Source organism: Miscanthus floridulus, chromosome 9, assembly GCF_019320115.1.
Source record: "Miscanthus floridulus cultivar M001 chromosome 9, ASM1932011v1, whole genome shotgun sequence".
NCBI lineage: Eukaryota > Viridiplantae > Streptophyta > Magnoliopsida > Poales > Poaceae > Miscanthus > Miscanthus floridulus.
This window is the reverse complement of record NC_089588.1, coordinates 73432720-73455624: the sequence shown is the minus strand read 5'-3', so window position 1 is coordinate 73455624 and position 22905 is coordinate 73432720. Positions and strand designations below refer to the sequence as shown.

The 22905-nt window shown below is 43.0% G+C and overlaps 1 protein-coding gene across 4 annotated transcripts in view; it reads right to left on the bottom strand.

Annotated features, from left to right (window-relative positions):
- The window catches only part of LOC136483796 (serine carboxypeptidase-like 3), a 37322-nt gene that overhangs the window by 13252 nt on the left and 1165 nt on the right, over positions 1 to 22905 (bottom strand). For 3 of the 4 annotated variants that reach the window (XM_066480959.1, XM_066480961.1, XM_066480960.1), the window contains exons 3-4: positions 280 to 368; positions 50 to 172 (exon numbers count right to left, since the gene is read on the bottom strand). The exons of the other annotated variant lie outside the window; for it this stretch is intronic. In XM_066480959.1, the coding sequence (XP_066337056.1) occupies positions 50 to 172; positions 280 to 368 (212 nt within the window). The remainder of the gene's footprint in view (positions 1 to 49; positions 173 to 279; positions 369 to 22905) is intronic. 4 annotated transcript variants of the gene reach the window in all.

The window sequence follows — 22905 nt, the reverse complement described above, 5'->3', positions numbered from 1 at the left end:
AGAACTATTTACAAAACATGTATGATGTCTTGAAAAGGAATGAACAAACCTTTTTAAGGAAGATGACCAGCTGTTTTATTGCGATGGTATCACTGGACTTAAAACCTTCCTCTGTAGAGGCATAAGAGAAACCAGCCCCAACAGGAGAATCAACAAATATTATATTGCTCACCTGCAATGGATTTCAGTGATAGAAAACTAAATAGTTTTAGACACATATTTTTCAATAATTTAATAACATAGCATATTTGAAACACAGAGACTAATTACAATTGTTACCTTAGTCCATGTTTGAGGTCTATAGAGCAAACGGGGGATGCCTCCTTCATAACCATTTACTTTGTATTGCACATCGAAAAGGAACGGCCCTACATAGGGTTTAATGTGCTATGACATTATGTACAGATATTTTTATAATGCCATTATTAAAATTTTCAACCGGAAAATCCAAACAACTACCAATATTTTCACTTTTATAAAGTGAGATTCCCGGATGAGTCCAACTCATCATGGGTAGGAGCTAGTAGGCAGGGTAGACGGATAGGGCTACGTGTTAGACACTAATTTTTTTTTGAAATGAGCCAGGAGAGCTACAGATTATATTAAAAAGGGAAACACCTAAACTCTACAAATACAGCACACAACAGAGCGATAAAGACCCCCAAAAGGGTCAAGCAACAAAAAATATCTAATATCCTGGTTGGCAATAAAAAACAAATATAATAACAACTATATAATGGTAGCCAATTGGAGGGATCGACCTCAACACGTCCGGTGCCACACCACATCGGCCCAACTTTACAACTCTATCATACTAGGGCACTCTACAACTAAATTGTACGAGCACCACTCACCACCCACCAATTACCATGCAACATCGACATCACCTAGATGACAAAGCCATCATGTAGACACACTTATTTTACAACACTACAATACAACACCACACTACAACTAAACTGTAGGACCACAGTAACTCCACAGGCACCACTCACCACCCACCAATTATCATGCTGACCAACATTACCCGAATGACAAAGCCGTCATGCCGACATAGTAGACACAACATTGTCATCGCTTGCGTCGTGATCATCGATGTTATCCTACATCGATCCAACTGCTACCACAGGGCTAGCCGTGGCCGCCACAGTACGCTGCAACCAAAACACATGTCATGGCCTTGGTTCCACATGTGTCGCCTATTGACACTGTCCAACATCTAAAATTACAAGAAATCCAGCCTTGTTCCAGTAAACCTCTCCTTGGAAAGGGCTCAACTCTTAGCTGGAGTTTTTGGCTGTAAACTAGAATCCTTGCAGTTCACCAACCTAGGTTTGCCATTTGGAACCACAAAGCCCTGGGTGGAACACTTTGGATCCATTAAGAGCAAAACAGAAAGGAAACTCACTTCCACCTCAAACTTCCTGACACATGCAGGAAGACTTCAGTTGGTTAATTCTATTCTCTTCATTACCTGAAAGCATCTAGGCCCCTAGTTGGGTTTCGGTGATTAATGACGACACGAGATTACTATGACTAACGTGTCTTTTGCAGAGGCAATTTGAGTTAGGTCATGGTAATGGAAATTGATTGGGCAATCATGGTTGTCATGCCCCTGTCAATGGAAATCATTTTGGTTTTTCAAGGATGGACGACAAGGTTAAGAATGGACTAGTTCTAAGTGTTATTTGGTGTTGGAGAGACACTTAGAGTAGTTTTGGACTTTGTTTTTCCTTTGGCCATACTATTAAGGGGGTATGGACTAGTAGCTTGACCTAGGTGAGTCTAGTGGGTTAGGTGTGGTGCACACTTATCAAACATAGCACTAGGTAGCTTAGGAGTAGCCCTAAGATCAAATGGAGTCAACTTTATTCACATAGGATTTCGAGTTGGAAGTGAATGGAGGGTCAAATGATGGACTGGACGCTGGTCTAGTTGTGACCAGACACTGGAGGGTGAATCCGGTCAGTTCATTTGATCAACTATAGTCGTCTGGTTCTGACCGGATGTTGGTCTGGTTGTGACTGGACGCTGGAGGGTGAGTCCGGTCAGTTCATTTGATCAACTACAGTCATCTGATACTGACCGGACGTTGAGTGGAGGAGCACCGGATGCTAGGGTGCCTGCGTCTGGTCCACTCGAGAGAAGTTCTAGAGAGGACTTTTCTTGACCAGACATGTCCGGTGGGTGCTAACCGGACGCTGGAGTGTATGCATCCGGTCCACTCTAGAGAGGTTCTAAAGAGGCTTTTTCTCTAGCACAGTAGCGGGTACAACTGATCGGAGTGTCCGATCACCCTGACCGGAGCGTCCGGTCAGCCCGTAGTATGATGGCTTAGCCTCCAAATGTTATATTTTGAATGAGGGGGTATAAATACTTACTCCACTCATTCATGGGAGGTTTCTTGCCCATTTGTTCAGCTGAGAAACACCTTTGAAGTGCAAGGGAGAGCAAAAGCCTAGTAGGGTGATTAAGATTTGATAATCCAAGATTAAGGACCTCATTAGTGCATAGGGAGTAGCAAGTGTGCATCCACCTTACTCATTAGGCTTGTCTTAGTCAAGTGAGAGTTTGTGCTTGTTACTTTTGGTGATCGCCATCACCTAGATGGCTCGGTGGTGATTGGGATCTTAGTGATCATCCAGCAGACTTTGTGGATGACCCAAGTCACTTTGTGAGCGGTTGTGAACGATTCACCATGACGAAGTGTCAAAGAATCAGCCCGTAGAGAGCACTTGATCCTTGCGCGGATCAAGGGGGGAGCTACACCCTTGCGTGGGTGCTCCAACGAGGATTAGTGGGGAGTGGCGAGTCTCTGATACCTCGGGAAAACATCGTTATGTTTCTTTTCTTCTCTTTACTTTGAGCATTAACATTTGAACAATTCATTTAATGTCTTTACATTCCTAGAATTACCATGATAGAGTAGGATTGGAATCTAGGGTACAAAACTTTTATATGAGAGAACAATAGAAACACATTATAGACATAAGGGGTGAAATGGGCTAAGTGTAAGGCTTAATTATTGTAAGACCCTAAAATTTGAATTTTTGGAAATAGAGCTAAAAAGATTTAAGTTGGAATTTTTGTGCTCATAAAATATAGGAAAATAATTTTTTTCATTAAATTAAAATTCATCATAAGGTTTAGCAACATGTTTGTGCATACATGTCGGTGCATTTGTTTCTTTGAATTGTGTGGATTTGATTCAAATTGAAAACATTCAAAATGCTTTTGGAAAAAAATTAGAAATGGCTTTGAAGTAAAAGAAAAGAGGGAAAAAGAAAATATGAAAATAAAAGAATTTAAAAAGGTTGTAAAATTTATTTTTGAGAACTTACTAAAATTTCTCACTTTTAGTTAACTTGAAAAGTATATTTGAAATTCTAATTGAATTTGGTTTGAAAATGAAAAAGGAAAATAGAAAAGAAAATTTGAAAAAGTATTTTTCATTTCTCTCCCTCTCTCTTCCTTTCTCAGCCTGAAGGCCTACTCCCTCATCTTGCTCAGCCCAGCAGCCGGCCCGCCCTAGGCTGCCCTCTCCCTTCCCTCACTTCCCTCCACATGGGTCGTTGTTTCAGCCCCAGCCCATTTAGCTCTCCCCTGCCCTTCCCTTCCTGCGCAGCCAGCAAGGCCAGCAGCCCATCCCTATTTTCCCTACCTTGGCTTTGGCCCACTCCTGCACGCCGGTCCATCTCTTGCTCCCCGTGGCCCAGCGTCACCTGCCCCTCTCTGCTCGTGGGCCGGCCCAGCCGAAGCTGCCGCGCCGTGCATCCCCTTTACTCTCTCTTACGCCGATAGGTGGAGCCCACCCGTCAGCTCTGTATCCCACCTCCGGCCATGAACCGCCTGAACTCCACCACCACCGCTGAGAGTCTGAGGCCACACCGTGCTATTGCCTTGTGCCGCAAGTCCCTCCGTTCCTTTAATAGTGGATGCCCACGCCCGTGCCTTCCTAATCCAAGTTCCAACGCTGCAGCTGTCTCGCCAAGTCGCCACAGCCGCACCGCGACCTAGCGCCACCGTCCGCCGTCGCCCAGCCAAGCATAGCGCCTCCTCCTCTTGCTCCGCGCCGCCAAAACACCCCTAGGTGAGTTCGTCCTCCTTTCCTCTCTCTTGGTGTCCTCGCCTTGCGTTTTTGTGGAATGTAAACCATGAACTCCGGCGAAGCTCTCTTTGCCTGGCCATGGCGCCGCCGCCGCCAAGTTCGCCGGCGGCCTGTTCCAGCCACTTTCCTCCTCCCGCACAACCCTGGCCGTCCAATCTAGATCCTACGGTCGATATGGCTTCATACCCCTTCGCGTGGCCATCTTGCTAAAGAGCCCCTCGATTTCTTCAAAATAGAACCCACGGTCCTTTGTGTATTCCGCAGCTTTTGTTTTTTTTCTTTTAAAAGCATATTTTGTTCGATTGACTTCAAAAAATACATTTTCACTTATTTACATATTTGCCACTGATTTTGTTTTAGCCATAACTTCTCCGTTTTAACTCTGACTTGATCCGTTCAACTTACGTTAGGTTCGTAATTTCATAATATACATGTTCACACTACTGTTAGATATGTTTTCAACTTTTAAAATTCGAGGTTAGATTTAATCTATTATTTTATTAAAGAAAATCTTGTTTATTTCATGTCTTCTGCATTTTAGCTCCGTTTTGACCCATTCAAGTTGCGTTAGATTCATAGCGAAGAGATCTATGCGTTAGTAACAATGTTTATCATATTACTATTTCTAGAATTTTGTGGTTTAAATCATATCTTGATTAATAAATATGCAACTAGATTTTATAAAAAAATATGACTTCGTTTTATTTTAGTTTTATAATTCAAATCTAAATTTGACTTAATTCAATTTATATAAGCTTCTATATAGTTAAAATAAATTAAGCCTATAGTTTTCTTTTCCACGTATAAAGCAAATCTATCGGTAGACGTATCTATTTAACCGTAGCTTCGATTAGCGTGCCTCTCGCGGCTGTGTATTCGTAGTGAGACGTAGATTCGTTTTACAAATTTTTCATCTTGATTTTATGTTTGGTGTATTGTTCTAATTTAGATCTATTGTTTGCTTCGTGTATGATTGCATGGATGCTTGTGTGGTGCTTTATGATGTTGTCCAGTCGGTGAGTTATACGTGGTGAATCAAGAAGCAGATCTTTGAAGTTTTGGACTTGAAGAAGGATCTAAGTTTAAGGCAAGTATAGCATGGGATCTTTCTTGTTGTCCTATACACCTTTAATCATTTAATTCATACTGCATGTGTCTACCTTGACTGCCACTAAGGATTTCCTAGTACTTTGTTACCTTATACCTTGATACCTTTGGGTTATTGCATTGGGTAGTATGATGCTAGGGCTCAACTACAACCATGATCTTGTAACTTGACTAATGTAATATGCAATAAACATTAAAAGATGCTTTTTAGCAACATGGAATAAGGGGGCTAGAGCATTGGGCTATTTTATGGTGCTCTAGATTCTGCTCCCTAAGGACTTATCTATAAGTGATCATCTGGGACTTACAGTACAGCTATGAGGGCTATATAGCTCTGGCTTTAGCTTAGTATGAGGATCTTTTCTAGCTTGAGAGGTTACCTTTATGGTGCAAGAGGGGCTCCGGTTTGTATGATCTCGGCCTGCCAAGAGGGTGCACTTTGGTTTCTTTGTATTTTGTTAGTCACTCCTTGGAGGGAGGGTCATGCTTACTGATGGGGAAACCTTAGCGGCCCTAACTTGTTAGACGAACCTTTGAAAGGCTTCATAGTGAACCCTACCGATCTTCCTTGGTAGTGGGTCAAGAGATTGGCCGCCTCGGGCGAAAGGGTAAATCATGACTCACAGTGAAAGTGTACAACCTCTATAGAGTGTAAAACTGGTATATCAACCGTGCTCACGGTCACGAGCGGCCTTGGAACCCTTACGGAATAGATAATCACTAATGGTTAATGATGATGGACACGGATGATACTGATGATGAATATGCTCATTAATGATTATTGTTTATGCTATTCATTATTCATGTTTACCTGATCATGTGTTTATGGGCTTGTGATGAACTTGTTGCCACCCAATTGCTAAAAGATGACTCATTAAAAGCTAACGGCAGTTAAACCAGTGTCAGCCTTTTGAGCCTCATGAACCCCATGTTATATTTGTTGAGTACGACATATACTTACGCTTGCTTTACTTTTTAAATCTTTGGAAAAATCCTAGATGGGTATCAGATTGCTAGAGTTTGGAGGAATTAGGCTTGTGATCAACCAGTCAGTTGTCCCTGTGGAAGTGGAGTCTTCACCTGAAGATCAGAGTTATCTTTCCGCTGTCTATACTCTGAGATTGTATTCCTTATACTAATACGCTATATAATAAACATTATCTTATGATTTTTACCCTTATTTGTAGCTATATGTGAGATTTGACTTCCTAGGCTCATATATGGTGTGTATCTGGTTTTGTTCTTAAAACCGAGTGCTACAAAGTGGTATTAGAGTAATGTTGACTGTAGGATGCAAGCCTAGTTAGAAATTGGTTGTCTTAAGGTTTTGAAATTGCTATAAAATCCTTGTTCTATAAATCTTGATATTCTCCTCTCTACTATATATCTACCCTTGCTATTCATCTCTACCTTGGTGCTTATTTTAATGTCTTTGTTCTCATCTTCACTCCTTGATTTGATATACATTTAGAACTATCCCTCATCACCTTCTTGAGTAATCTGAAGATAAGTCTTAAAATTGTTATCCTTGGTACAATGAGGACGATAGTATCGCAAGTTGAGTCAATGATTGAATTGTGCATCTTTATTGCTTGTTGAATTGTCATTAAGCTTATGATTGTTTTGAATCTTTGTAATGAATGCAATGATCTTATTGGATGTCCCACGGGGATGGACCTCCTCCTATCTTTGAGGGAGATGTTTTTCCTTATTGGAAAATTCGTATGGAGGTCTACCTAGAGGCTTTAGATGTTGGAGTTCTTAGAGCCACCTCACAAGACTTCCCAAAACCTAAGGATCCCACCAACCTTCAAGGCGGCGAGGTTAACTACAAGAAGTGGAATGCAAAGACCAGAAACACCCTCTTTAGAGGCCTTTGGAAGGATGTTTTTAACTGTGTGCGGAACAACAAAGATGCTCATGCACTATGGTCGAACATTTGTGCGCTCCATGAGGGAACCAAGAGTGAGCATGAGGAACGCTACCACCTTGTGATGAAAAAGCTTAATTCATTTGAGATGCTTTCTAGAGAAAGTGCTAATGAGATGTATTCACGCTTGAATATTCTTGTAGAGGAAGTCAATTTGCTTGGACTCACACAAATGCAACCCTTCGATGTTGTAAGAAAGATCATGAGTGTCCTCCCTATTGACAAATATGGGCATATTGTGACAGTGCTTCATCAAGGTGATCTTTCCACCACTACACCAACTCAAATATTGGGGAAGATCAATGCACATGAGATGTACATGCACATCACTCCACAAGATGGCTCTTCTTCCATGAAGAAGAAAGATTTGGCATTCAAGGCTAGCCAAGAGAAGAGGGGCAAAGCAAGAGTTGATCATGATAGCTCAAGTGATGATGAGATTGATGATATAAGTCTTGCTCCCATGGTGAGAAGAACTACCAAGATACTCAAGAACCTAGACAAGAATGGTGTCAAGTTTGATGGCAACAAGAAGAAATTCTTCACTAGTAATAGAAGGAATCCCATCTCTGAAATGGACTGCTATAATTGTGGAGAACTTGGTCATCTAGCTCATCAATGCCCCAAACCTAAGAAAGACAAGTACAAGAAGAAGTACAATGGCAAGAAAGATGACTCAAGTGATGAAATATATGATGAGAAAAAGAAGAACAAGCCATACAAGAAGAAGGATGGCAAGAAGAAGGAATTTCATAAGAAGAAGAAGAACGGCAAGGCATACATTGTTGGTGATTGGCTCACGGATATTGAATCATCAAGTGGCTCATCCGATGATGAAAATGAGAATGAGAAAGAGAAGGTGGCCGCTCTTGTGATTGATTCTTCACTATCTTCACTGACACCGCTGCCGTCATCCTCTGCACACCTATGCCTTATGGCCAAGGTGAACGAAAGGTACAAAATGATGATGATAGTAGTGGTGATGATAATGCTAGCAATGATGAAAGTGGTAGTGATAGTGATGAAGAATTTGAATCGCCTTATGATGATCTTGTCAAGTTGCTAAACCAATACACTAAAATCATTAGAAAGACAAGAGCTAAAAATGAAAATCTAGAATTTAAGAGGGACTCACCCTTAGCAAAGTATGCCATAGCCGAAAAAGCTAGTGTTGAGCTTAGAGAAGAAAATAAAATTTTGTCATCCAAACTCAAGGAGCTCAAATCCTCTAAAAAGGAGCTTAGAGAAAACATGATAAACTTGAGGGGATACATAATGAGCTCACCACTAGTTACAATTTGCTAAAAGAAGAGTACACCAATCTCAAGATTAATCATGACAATCTTATTCTTTCTCATGAGTTATTATTCAATGAGCCATATGATGCTACTAACAATGTTGTTAAGATTGATATAGCTACATCATGTGATGACTTGATTGTTGAGAGCATTGAGCAATTTTCTAGTAGCAAAGGCAAGAAAGTGGTTGAGTCTGACAACTATGATGATTACGTCAAGCTCAAGAATGAGAATGAAAAGCTCAAGAAAGATCTTGAAAAGCTATCAACCACCAACACAATTATGATAGACAATCTTGACAATGATTATGATATAGCTCTTGAGAATGAGATGCTTCAAGAAGAGAACAAGAGACTCAAGATGTAGAAAAATCATGATGAACTTAGAGAATAAAACAAGAAGCTTAAGTTAGAGAAAGAACATCTCAAGACCGGGTTGAGCAAGTTTACAAGAGGCCAATATCTCCAAAGTGGTATTGGGTACCTGGCAAATCAAGAGAAGAAAGCTCAAGCTCAACATCAACAACAATACAAGTTGAAGCCTAAGCCAAAAAGATGTTTTGAGTGTGGATAAGAAGGTCACTTTACTCATGAGTGTCAAACTCCACCACCACAACCTTTGTCCAAGCATGCTAGACCCTTTGCCTTCAATGATCACTACATGCTTAGAAAGGATTCTAGTGGAAAAATAAAAGTCATGTTCTTAGGTCCACCCAACAAGAATAGGCCTAAGCAAATTTGGGTTGCAAAGTCACTAGTTTAGAAAGTAAAGGGTCCTCATTAAGTTTGGGTCCCTAAACAACAAGCTTGATCTCTTGTGTGTAGGTGAACTACAAGACCGGTGGAAGTAATTGGGTTATTGATAGTGGTCGCACTCAACATATGACTGGTGATCCTCATATGTTCACCTTACTAGATGAAGAAGTAGATGGTCAAGAAAGGATTACATTTGGTGATAATTCAAAGGGCAAAGTTCAAGGATTGGGCAAAGTTGCAATATCAAATGATCATTCAATTTCAAATGTGCTATATGTTGCTTCATTGAGTTTCAACTTGCTATCCGTTGGTCAATTGTGTGATCTTGGCTTTCAATGTTTGTTTACCGAGAAGGAAGTGGTTGTGTCAAAGAAAGATGATGATCAAGTTATATTCAAGGGTTTTAGATACAACAACCTATATCTAGTGGATTTCACCTCCGAAGATGGAAACTTGAAGACATGTTTATTCACCAAAACATCACTTGGGTGGCTATGGCATAGAAGACTTACACATGTTGGGATGACCTCACTCAAGAAGCTAATGAAGAATGAATTGGTGAGAGGTTTGAAGGATGTGAAATTTGATAAAGACAAGCTTTGTAGTGCTTGTCAAGCCAGCAAGTAAGTTGCAAATACTCATCCAACAAAAGCTTACATGTCAACAACAAGAGTGCTAGAGCTTCTTCACATGGATCTATTTGGACCAACAACTTACAAGAGTTTGGGAGGAAATCTCTATTATCTTGTGATAGTTGATGACTACTCTAGATACACATGGGTGTTCTTTCTTCATGACAAGACCAAAGTGGCCGCATGTTTTAAGAAGTTTGCCAAGAGAGCACAAAATGAATTTGAAGTGAAGCTCAAGAAGATAAGAAGTGACAATGGAAAAGAATTTGACAACACAAACATTGAATCATATTGTGATGAAGTAGGGATCAAGCATGAGGTCTTCGCAACATATACTCCTCAACAAAATGACATAGTAGAGAGAAAGAACTGGACACTTATCACCCTTGCAAGAACAATGCTTGATGAGTACAATACATCCAAAGCTCTATGGGCAGAAGCTATCAACACCGTATGTTATGCATCCAATCACCTATTTCTTCAAAGTTTCTTAGCAAGACCCCTTATGAGTTGCTCAATGGGAAGAAGCCAGACGTATCATTCTTCTGGGTGTTTGGTTGTAAATGCTATATCTACAAGAAGTGGCAACACCTAGGGAAGTTTCAAAGATGTTGTGATATTGGTTTTCTTGTTGGTTACTCATCAAAGTTCAAAGCATATCGAGTATTTAATTATGCCACCGGCTTGGTTGAAGAAATATATGATGTGGAATTTGATGAATTTAACGGCTCCCAAGGAGCACATAAGAATCTTGATGATGTAGGTGATGAACCATTGAGGGAGGCCATGAAGAACATTCCAGTTGGAGACATCAAGCCCAAAGATGATGAAGATGATGTACAAGTGATTGATCCACTTTCTTCATCAAATGTGCCACAAGATGATGATAAAGATAGGAGAGTTGAAAATGAAGATACTCATGTCTCTCATGATCAAATGGTGGCACAAGCTCAAGATGTTGATGCTCCACAACCTCCCCCTCAAGTGGTTGATAGAAGAAATTCACCCCTACTACAAGCACATCCACAAGATCTCATCATAGGGAGTCCTTCAAAGGGTGTAATGACTCGCTCTCAAAAACTTGCTTTATTTATTGAACATCACTCATTTGTTTCTTGCATTGAACCTAAGAATGTAGAAGAAGCTCTTCAAGATCCAAATTGGATAAATGCAATGCATGAAGAGTTGAACAACTTCACCTGCAATGAAGTTTGGACACTTGAAGAGCGACCACAAGGTGCAAGAGTCATTGGAATAAAGTGGGTGTTCCACAACGCAACAAGCAAGATGATCAAGGTATTGTTGTGAGGAACAAGACAAGACTAGTTGCAAAGGGGTTCTCTCAAGTTGAAGGGTTGTATTTTGGAGAGACATTTGCACCAGTTGCAAGACTTGAAGCCATTCGTATCCTTCTTGCATATGCATCACATCATGAAATGAAATTATATCAAATGGATGTTAAAAGTGCATTTTAAATGGTTTCATAAATAAACTAGTCTATGTTTATCAACCTCCCAGGTTTGAAGAACCTAGATATCCCAATCATGTCTATAGGTTGTCTAAGGCGCTATATGGGCTTAAGCAAGCCCCAAGAGCTTGGTATGAGCGCCTTCAGGATTTCCTCATTGAGAAGGGCTTCACCATTGGGAAGGTCGATACCACACTATTCACCAAGAAGCTTGATGGAGAGATCTTCATTTGTCAAGTATATGTTAATGATATCATATTTGGCTCATCAAATGAAGACTATTGCAAAGAGTTTGGTGAATTGATGTCAAAGGAGTTTGAGATGTCTATGATTGGAGAGCTTAGATTCTTTCTTGGCTTGAGAGGGGATTTTCATCTCTCAAGAAAAATATACCAAGGACCTTCTCAAGAGGTTCAAAATGGATGAATGTAAGCCAGTTAAGATGCCAATACCATCTAATAGACATCTCGACCTAGATGAGGGATGTAAATCGGATGATCAAACTCTCTACTATTCTATGATTGGTAGTTTATTATATTTGACCACATCTAGGCCCGACATCATGTGTTAGTGTGTGTATGTGTGCTAGATTTCAACCTAATCCTAAGAAGGCTCACATGGTTGCCATTAAAAGAATCCTTAGGTACCTTAAGCACACACCAAGCATTGGTCTTTGATATCCCAAAGGAGCTAGATTCCAACTAGTTGGCTATTCTGATTCGGATTATGCCGGTTGCAAAATTGATAGAAAAAACACATCTGAAAGGTGCCATTTGCTTGGTAGATCACTAGTGTCTTGGACCTCCAAGAAGCAAAATAGTATGGCTTTGTCCACCGCCGAGGCGATGAAGTTTGGACTCTTGAAGAGCAACCACAAGGTGCAAGAGTCATTGGAACAAAGTGGGTGTTCCGTAACAAGCAAGATGATCAAGGCATTGTTGTGAGGAACAAGGCAAGACTAGTTACAAAGGGGTTCTCTCAAGTTGAAGGGTTGGATTTAGGAGAGACCTTTGCATCGGTTGCAAGACTTGAAGCCATTCGTATTCTCCTTGCATATGTATCGCATCATGAAATGAAATTATATCAAATAGATGTTAAAAGTGCATTTTTAAATAGTTTCATAAATAAACTAGTCTATGTTTATCAACCTCCCAGGTTTAAAGACCCTAGATATCCTAATCATGTTTATAGGTTGTCCAAGGCGCTATATGGGCTCAAGCAAGCCCAAGAGTTTGGTATGAGCGCCTTCGGGATTTCCTCATTGAGAAGGGCTTCACCATTGGGAAGGTCTACACCACACTATTCACCAAGAAGCTTGATGGAGAGATCTTCATTTGTCAAGTATATGTTGATAATATCATATTTGGCTCATCAAATGAAGATTATTGCAAAGAATTTGGTGAATTGATGTCGAAGGAGTTCAAGATGTCTATGATTGGAGAGCTTACATTCTTTCTTGGTTTTCAAGTTAAGCAAATAAGAGAAGGGATTTTCATCTTTCAAGAGAAGTATACCAAGGACCTTCTCAAGAGGTTCAAAATGGATGAATATAAGCTAATCAAGACACCAATGCCATCAAATGGACATCTCAACCTAGATGAGGGAGGTAAAATGGTTGATCAAACTCTCTACCTCTCTATGATTAGTAGCTTGTTATATTTGACCACATCTAGGCCCGACATCATGTTTAGTGTGTGTATGTGTGCTAGATTTCAAGCTAGTCCTAAGGAGGCTCACATGGTTACCATTAAAAGAATCCTTAGGTACCTTAAGAACACACCAAGCATTGGTCTTTGGTATCCCAAAGGAGCTAGATTCCAACTAGTTGGCTATTCTGATTTGGATTATGCCGGTTGCAAAATTGATAGAAAAAGCACATCCGGTGGGTGCCATTTGCTTGGTAGATCACTAGTGTCTTGGTCCTCCAAGAAGTAAAATAGTGTGGCTTTGTCCACCGCCGAAGCGGAATACATTGCCACGGGTGCTTCTTGTGCACAAATTCTTTACATGAAGCAAACTTTGCTTGACTATGGTGTAATTCTAGAAAAGGTACCTCTTTTGTGTGACAATGAGAGTGCGGTAAAGCTTGCTAATAATCTGGTTCAACACTCTCGCACCAAGCACATAGATATCCACCATCACTTTCTTAGAGATCATGTTGCTAAAACTGATACATCACTAGAAGGTGTAAGGACCGAGGATCAATTGGCGGATATCTTCACTAAACCGCTAGATGAGGGTACATTTTGTCGGTTGAGGAATGAGCTCAATGTGCTTGATTTTAGTAACTTCACTAGAAAATGAGCTTGTGTTGTCCCTTGCATTGCACTGTAATATACATGTTTAATTTTTGGTAATGCACTTAGGGCTTGTCTAACATGGTTAAGATAACCACCGAAAAGCGTGTGAAGAAGCTTAACCTTGGATCAAACTTGACAAGCAACTAGAATTACTTTCAAGTATTGCATTGCATATGCATGTGTGTTGCTTGTCGTTTCTTTTTAGTTATCTTTTGAGCACCCGCTATGGTTGTCCACAAATAGGGAGAACATTTGAAGCTTCCATTGATCATAAAACCCTATTGTGTGACCACATGTTGCTCCTCGCCCCTTTTATTGCATATTTTCTTAAAAAGAATTATAGCCTAAGGCAAAATATTTTAAAAAAATTGAGGGTTTGAGAGATGTCACTCACATCAGTCCTAATTGGTGTTTATTTGGGTCTTATTGAAGTTGGGACTTGATTGGGAACAGGCAACGCGAAGGAACTTTGAAGATTCGCTAAAAAAAGATGATCAGACGCTGCACTGGACTCTTCTTCCAGTGTCCAGTCATTTCACAGGAGGTGAACAGAAGCAGCACAGGAGTGACCGAACGCTGAAACAGTGCTCATCCTACGTCCGGTGTGAAGGTGACCCTGCGTCCGGTCAAACAAAGAAGACAAACTCAGTATCAACTGGACTCTGGCTGCATCTAGTCAAGGTTAATCGAGCATGTCCGGTCACTATTTGAGGGGTTTTGGACCTCTCTGTTGTCGATCGGACTCCGGATGACAGCGTCCGGTCGTTGCCACCGGTGCGTCCAGTCAATGGAAATCAAGTGGATCCAGATTTCTTTCCTTTTCTTATCTGACACGGGGGCCACCATATATATCCCTGACATCATACACCGCACCCCTCCTGCTCATGCCCTAACCTCCATGCCACCTTGACCTAGCCGCGCTCGCGCCGTCGCCCGCCGTAACGCCGCCGTGCCATCTCCCATGTGCCCGCGCCTTGCTTCACGCCGCCGCATAGCCGAGCTCGCGCCCACGCCTGTGACCTCCACCATCGCGCTCCCATGCCCACGCTCCCGTGCCTCAGCTATTGCGCCACCACATTCATGCCCGCACAGCCTCACTGTGTGCTCCCACGCCTCCTACCCGCGCCGACGTGGCCCCTGCAGTTCACGTCATGCACCAGCGCCATCCACTGCCTCATGCGCCTGCATTGTACTACCACCGTGTTTCCTCGGCCACACCACTTTGCACTAGAACCCTAACCCTAGCCATACATTGTCGATTCTAGTGGTGCCCTATGGTCCTTTCCTCTGCTGATTGGTCGTCGGATCGTCGAATTTCATCAAGTAGCAAGCCATCGTCTTCAATTTCTTATCTACTACTTGCTTCTTAGGGTTTCACACCTCTAGATGAATATTGTGATTATTTATATATCCAATCTATACTATCATGCAGTGAGTCGGTGCTCTTGTGGTTGTTTTGGCAGTTGTTAGTGAACTTGGGGCCAAGCCCGCGAGTACGGATTGAGGCCAAGCCTCATGAGTGTCAGTCGGCTGTTGATTCCTGTCAGTGGTAGTAATTCTCGTCAGATTCAGCAATGGCACAATGCAAGAATGTCGGAGGTGGTCCTAGAGATGAGGATCCAAGGCCTCTGCCTCACCTGACTGCTTAGGAAAAAAGAAAGACGAAAAAGATGATTACAAAGAAGAAGCACAAGTTTGCTGATGTGGAGACAGAGAGAGAAGCAACAATGGCAGCTGCCGCAGAGCGTGCAGAGAGAGGTGGAGCTAGCAGTGGGGTTTGCATAGGCGACCAATTATCACCCCCTTAGAGGGCCACTGTCAAGAGGATGGAGGCCAGTCTTGGTAGTCCACCTAGGACTGTCATGCTTGGAGGACGATGTGTCTCTTTGGAGGAGAGTCAGCCTTAGGGGGAGACTAAGCAAAAGAGACACCCAGCAGAGCAGATAGAGGGTACTCAGCAGGCAAAGTAGATTGAGGAAACAAAGCAGGCAGCATAGCCACAGCTTCGACGCTCTGGTCGTACAAGTACTCAGGTGTCACCGAGGCCTGAGACACAAAGGAGGGGCTCTCATCCACCTCCCAGACCATAGGGTCCGCCTCTAGTGGTTCACCTTGATATGAGGGTAGCCATAGATAGACAAGTGCAGCAGCTCCACTTTGTGCAGTTTGAGGACTAGTTTCCGTCGAGGCGGGATGAGCGTGCTTCAGAGCACTCCTATATAGTACTGCAGGAGGATTTCTATAATGCTTATCTTAATAGTAGAGTTTAGATCTCAGAGAGTCTGCTCCATAGAGTCTCTAGTTGCAGCTGTAGGCGAGCAGATCCATCCTCACATTTCCTATCTGCTAGGCTTGATAGATCTTCTTGGACGGATTGGACGCTTTGTTCCGTCACGGGTCCGTGAGTTCTACTCCTCTCTTTGGATTGACTCGAGGCACAGGTTCATTCACTTTGCATTCAGAGGCCATGACTACATGCTCCAGAGCTTGAGGGTCAGAGAGATTCTCAAGATTCCAGAGTCACCCATTCTCCTTCACGAGGTTTGCTATGGTCAGACAGAGCCTCTGAGACACCCTCACGATGAACTTGTGCCACCTACAGATATTGCCAGACCTTGCTTTACAAAGCCGTTTGGCAAGGGGTCGAGCAGGACACCATGTGACCTTACTCCTACAGCTCGGTTTCTTGATGCTATTATGAGGAGGACTCTGCTCCCGAGTATGGGTTACCATGAGGGTTTGACTCGCATTTAGTTGTGGCTAGTGTATCACTTGGTATCTCAATCAGTCTTTGATATCTGGGATGTGATACTCTCAAAGATGGAGGACACACTAGCAGAGGGCTTTATAGGTCACCATTAGCTGCCTTATGCTCACTAGATCACGTTCCTAATCAGAAAGGCAGTTACACAGAAGTCCCCAGAGACGATGGCAGAGTACACAGGTGCTACTACTGAGTTTCCTCCATATAACATGACTCAGATGCTACGTCACAGTAGTGTGAGGACACCTCGCCAGCCGAGTCATCGCCCAGACATTCTAGAGATAGCAGCCAGTAGGATGAGATCATCAAGGGCATTGCAGCGATAGAGGAGGAGCAGCTTGATGCTCAACAGAAGGATGTGGTCGAGAGTGACCCGAGTGATAGCTCTGATGATGATTATCAACCGATTCCATAGATGGCTCCTTGACCACACAATAGAGAGTCTAGTGGCTCTAGCTCCGCTCCACCATAGCCACCGCAGATAGACCCGGCACTCCTAGCCATACTTGAGCGGATGAGGCAGGACCAGGCATGCTAGGCATAGGAGACCGCAATTGCACTTGCTTAGGTTCAGGCTCTACAGGATGAATTTCAGAGGCAGCAGTAGGCCATACAGCAGCAACAGCAACTCATGATCCAGCAGCAGTTACTTGGCTTCATGCAGCACGTATTCTCTGCTATCGGCACTGCTCCTCTGTAATCTACACCTCAGATCAGCTAGCGTGCCACCACTTCAGTGACTCCAGCTGTACAACCTAGTGGGCTTTAGAGTCAGGGACCACCAGCTACTCAGTTTGTTTTACCTACAGAGCAGGTGTCACAGTGGTTTGCCTCACCAGTGATAGCTTAGGGTCCTCACTTCACTCCTATTATTATAGGCTTCACTCCAACTCAGAGTTCTTTAGTGTTAGTGATGGACACACTAGTCTCCAGGAGTCTCGGTGCTACTTTCAGTGAGCTCATAGGGCAGCCTACACCTCCAGAGTCATGAGTCCTTGTCCCTACCATAGTTGCACCAGTGACCAGGACTACAAAGACAATTCTGTCATCTGTTGCATCATCCAAGCCACCTCAGACAACGATAGCTATAGAGGCACATGTGGCTCCACTTCCTACAGTGATACTTCTAGAGTCACAGGTCGCACCAGTTACTGAGTAGACCGAGACTGCTTCACCTTCACTTCCAGCGACAAAGGGTTAGACCGCTCAGAGTTTAGGGTCTGAGGATGATGATGCTTTGTTTTAGATTTCTCACCGCACCTTAGCGCCTAACTTATCTGCTCCTATTCCACCATCCGACCCTTAGATTTTGGTGCTTGACGCCAAAGGGGGAGAGGGAGCGAGTATGTTAGATCTAGGGGAGTATGTGATCTAGGGGAGCCTATGATTCATTTCTTATGTGTGATACTCTATGCATTCACGTTTACTTTCACGCATTGCATTACATACATGTGATTGTGATACTTATGTGACATGTGTGCTCTCTACATTGATATATATTTATGTCATGTCACTTGGTTATGCTCATTTGCTTTGCTTCTGCATTTTACTCCGATTAAAATGAGCTTTACTTTATGTACTCGTGCTTAATTCATATCTATTGAGTACACCATGTTGGCTTGGGTCATATAAGCATGTCTAACCCCTTGCTCTTATTGTCAAAAGCTTATATGAACCAAGCATGTTGAAAACCTCACTAATCTCTTCTACATACTCGATGTTGTGTTGTCATCAATCACTAAAAAGGGGGAGATTGAAAGCATCTAGACCCCTTGTTGGGTTTCGGTGATTAATGACGACACAAGATTACCATGACTAACGTGTGTTTTGCAAAGGCAATTTGAGTTAGGTTATGGTAATGGCAATTGATTGGGCAATCATGGTTGTCATGCCCCTATCGATGGAAATCGTTTTGGTTTTCAAAGGATTGACCACAAGGTTAAGGACGAACTAGTTCTAAGTGTCGTTTGGTGTTGAAGAGACACTTAGAGTAGTTTAGGATTTTGTTTTTTCTTTGGTCATACTATTAAGGGAGTATGGACTAGTAGCTTGACCTAGGTGAGTCTAGTGGGTTAGGTGTGGTGCACACTTGTCAAATCTAGCACTAGGTAGCTCAGGAGTAGCCCTAAGATCAATTGGAGTAAACTTTATTCACATAGGATTTCGAGTTGGAAGTGAATAGAGGGTCAAATGATTGACTGAACGCTGGAGGGTGAGTCCGGTCAGTTCATTTGATCAATTGAAGTCGTCTGGTACTGACCGGACGCTAAGTAAAAGTGAACCAGATGCTTGGTGCCAGCATCGGGTCAACTCTAGAGAGGGAATTTCTTGACCGGGCGCGTCATGTCAGTGCTGACCGGACGCTAGTAAGGATCCTGGTAACTGATCGGACGCTGAACAGTGAAGTGACCGGACTCTGGGTGCCAGCGGCCGGTCAATATCAGTAAGGTTCTAGAGAGCGCTTTTCTTGACCGGACGCGTTTGGTCAGTGCTAACCAGACACAAGTCAGAGTCTGGTCAGAAGTTAAAGGATCTTTCTGACACAGTGGCGGGGATAACTGACCGGGGTATCTGGTCACGCTGACCGGAGCATCCGGTTACCCCGCAAAGTACTGACTCAGCCTCCCAACGATTTGTTTTGAATGAGGAGGTATAAATACTTACTCCACTCGTCCAAGGGAGGTCTTTTGCCCATTTGTTCAGCTGAGAAACACCCTTGAGAGTGCAAAGGAGAGTAAGAGCCTAGTGAGGTGATTGAGATTTGAGAATCCAATATTAAGGTCCTCATTAGTGCAAGAAGAGTAGCAAGTGTGCATCCACCCTTCTCATTAGGCTTGTCATGGCCAAGTGAGAGTTTGTGCTTGTTACTCTTGGTGGTCGCCATCACCTAGACGGCTTGGTGGTGATTGGGAGTTTGGTGATCATCCGACAGAGCTTGTGGATGACCCAACTCAAGTTGTGAGCGGTTGTGGGCGATTCACCGCGACGGAGTGTTAAAGAATCAGCCCGTAGAAAGCACTTGATCCTTGTGCGGATCAAGGGAGAGCTACACCCTTGCGTGGGTGCTCCAACGAGGACTAGTGGGGAGTGGCGACTCTCCGATACCTCGGCAAAACATCGCCGCGTTCCTTTCCCTCTCTTTACTTTAAGCATTTACATTCGAGCAATTCATTTCATGTCTTTACATTCCTAGAATTGCCATGCTAGAGTAGGATTGGAACTTAAGGTGCAAAACTTTTGTGCGGTAAAACAATAGAATCACATTCTAGGCACAAGGGGTGAAGTGGGCTAAGTGTAGGACTTAATTATTGCAAAGAATTTAGAATTAGCCCAATTCATCCCCCTCCTCTTGGGCATCTTGATCCTTTCAGTTCTCATAAGGTTAAAAGTTAGCAAAAGTAGCACTGCTCGATTTCAAAACCAGCTTAGGTCGGTGTTTGCTAAGTGTGCTCAACGTCTCTTGTTTTGACATATGATCCCCGCATCTTCCTTGCCTTGTTTTTAGGGTCCGTAGGTCTGCCCTGATTATGAGATCTTAGCTAGCATTGTTAAAAATTTAAAGCTCCCATTCACCTCCTCCCCCCGCCGTCCTTCGCATGTTCTGGTCTTTCACACGGCCGTGCTATGTGTCTTAATCCATCTTTTGTGTATTAGTGACAACTCTAAAGAAACTAATACAATCCCGTATGCTGAAATAGTGCATGTTTTGGTGAACACATGGGAATTTTAACTTGATTTTTGTGCCGTTGACAACCAAAATTGTCTAGATGGAGATGATTCTAGGAAATCTAGGAAATTTGACATGACCAGTTTCCCCAAAATGGTTTGTTATCTTCTTTAAATTGAAAAATAGACTTCACCATCGTATTCCTCTTGCCGAGGCGATCGAAATGCATATATATAACATTTATTAGTTTGGAGTGCAGAGATGAAATTTCAGGCTCAGGAAGATTCACAGGTTTAATAGCCCAAGTCCGAGTTAGATTTGTAAGTGTTTGGACTCCCATGGGATAAGTCCGTCCCACCCTATATAAATATAAAGGGCCACCGCTGATTAAGGTGATCTAATCGTACCAAAATAAACATATTACCCATTTTTACTCATTTTACTTTTATCATGTTCCAATCTGGATACAATGTTCATCATCTAATCTTGACGACCCAAGATGATTGCTTGGGTTGTCGGCTGACCAAGGACAACCCGTTGACGTCCAAGCCCTGCTGGAGTACCTCCTTAGCAGGAGCATTGACAATTTCTTTACTAATTTGCTCAGAAACTAATCGTTCCTTGTTACGTAAATGCAATAGGTATGTTTTGCTGGTTTACGTGTAAACCTAGCTGTTTTCGGTGAAACCCTATCAAAACAGTCCTGGCTAGTTTATAAAACCGTCTTGGTCAGTTATGGAAGATTCACACCGAATTAATTTGTTTGCGATCCATGCCCTCAAACACTTACATGTGGGATCAATCTTTGCGTCAAACGTGTGCGTTCCCAAACACATAGGACTATTTCATGACACTACAAAGTGTTCCCAATCCTCGCCATATCCGAGAATTTTGGGCCCTAGTGCCAATACAAAATTGGACAAAAAAATATAAATAACCAAAGTTTATTCGAATTTCACATTATAACATTTTTCTTTTGCAATATTAAAAACTACAATAGGCATTCATGCTAAAGGAGTTATGGGTGAATCTTACATAAATCTTCTTAACTTATACTTCCTCTGTTCCCAAATAAATCAATTCCTAGAATTCGTGTTAGTCAAACTTTTTTAAATTTGACTAACTTTATAGAAAATAGTAACAACATCTATGATATAAAATAAGTATTTTATGAAAATATATCATATGGTAAATCTAATGATATTAATTTTATACCATAAATCTTAATGTTTTATTCTAAAAATTCGGTTAAAGTTTAAAAAGTTTGACTTAAGACAACCCTAGAAATCTATTTATTCAGGGACAGGGGTACTAAAAAGCATCATTCTTCTTATATTCGAAATAAAATCTTCATTATATCTTCATATTTAATTTTCCCTAAAACAACATTAGAAGTAAAAATAGACCTCTTTGTTTATAAATCACAAACAAAATAAAACTAAATGTTAAATGCTACAATTTGCATACTGAATGTTCACGTACCCTGGCTACCTACAACTGCAAGAATGTAAGTCTGCAACTGCAAAGTGCCGTGCGTGGCTTCCTGCCTGCGTGGAGCACTGCAACCTGCTAAATTGTTGATGACTTGCTCCGAGACACGAGAGCGACGAGCAGGCAGTCAGCCAGTCAGGCACGCAGGTTTGCAATACAACCAGCACTCTGCTGCAGTGCCGCTTCCGGCCGGATCGCCGAAAGCAGACGCGGACAATAACGGCGGATCACTACTGACTGTCAGCTCCTCGACTAATGATGGATCGCTCGGCCGGCCCTAATCGTCACTCGTCGGTTCGTCTACTCGTCTTTATGTCGGATGGGTGCTCTGATGTTCCGTTCCGTCTTCTCCAGGATAGGCCATCAAAGAAGGAAGCTCTCCACGTGAAAATCGAGTCGGATGGGGCACCAAAATTTTCGGGGCCTAGCCCGATTGGTCCACTTGCTCTGGGCATATACGGGCAGTAATGGTGCTTTATTTGCTATGGGCCCGTTAGATAGCGTAGGAGGCTGGTAGCAGATCTGCCGGCGAGACGCCTGCCGTCCTTCAAAGATGCTCATAAAAAAAAGTTTGCGTACGTGTGTTCATATGGTGAGTGTGCGTACATGTTGTGGACGTTTTTGTTATACTGTGTAACTCTAAAAAAAACAGTGGTAATGTAGAGTTGCGAAACTATTGTTGTCTTTTTCACTTTTCAAAGCTTCACTCATAGGCTCGGTTTGTTTCACCTTATCTGAATCTCGCTCATTTGATAAGCAAACTTATATAAAAAGCAGGCTTTTGTAAGAATCTATCTCAGAGTGTTTGGCAACCTAGATTATTTCAATCATGATTATCTTGCCGAGGGGAGGGGCGCGCCAGCACTCGCGCAAGGAAGGGACGTGTGCAGATGCGAACCGCCGGTGGTTCACACAGAGCGGAGGGGTGGCGCCGCCGAGCGGCTCGAGCGGACGAAGGGGGTGGCGCCGCAACCTGGAGCCTTGCTGGCGACCAGCGGCCGACGGGAGCGTCTAGAGATCCGTTGTCTAGGAGCCTTGCGATGAGGGAGGGAGCTGGCGGTGGGAGGGGTGCGGTCATGGAGGCTGCCAGCGGGAGGCCAGATCTACCCGCCGCCAGCGGATCTGGCCCAGGGGAGGCGGTGACCAGACCAGAGGGAGGCACTGAAGGTGGAGGGAGGCAGCAGCGTGGATGGAGCGGCGGTGCGGCACCCGCAAAAGAAGGAGAAGGGGGCGAGCGCAGGGGAGGAGGGACAGGCAAGCAGGGAACGCAACTGGGTGTTTTCCAAATCGCGGAGCAGGGCTTACGTTTTCACGCACCGTTGCGGGTGAGCCTTCACCGTGAACTCGCATTGGCGTTAACCCCGCCATCGCAACCCGTTCGGTGG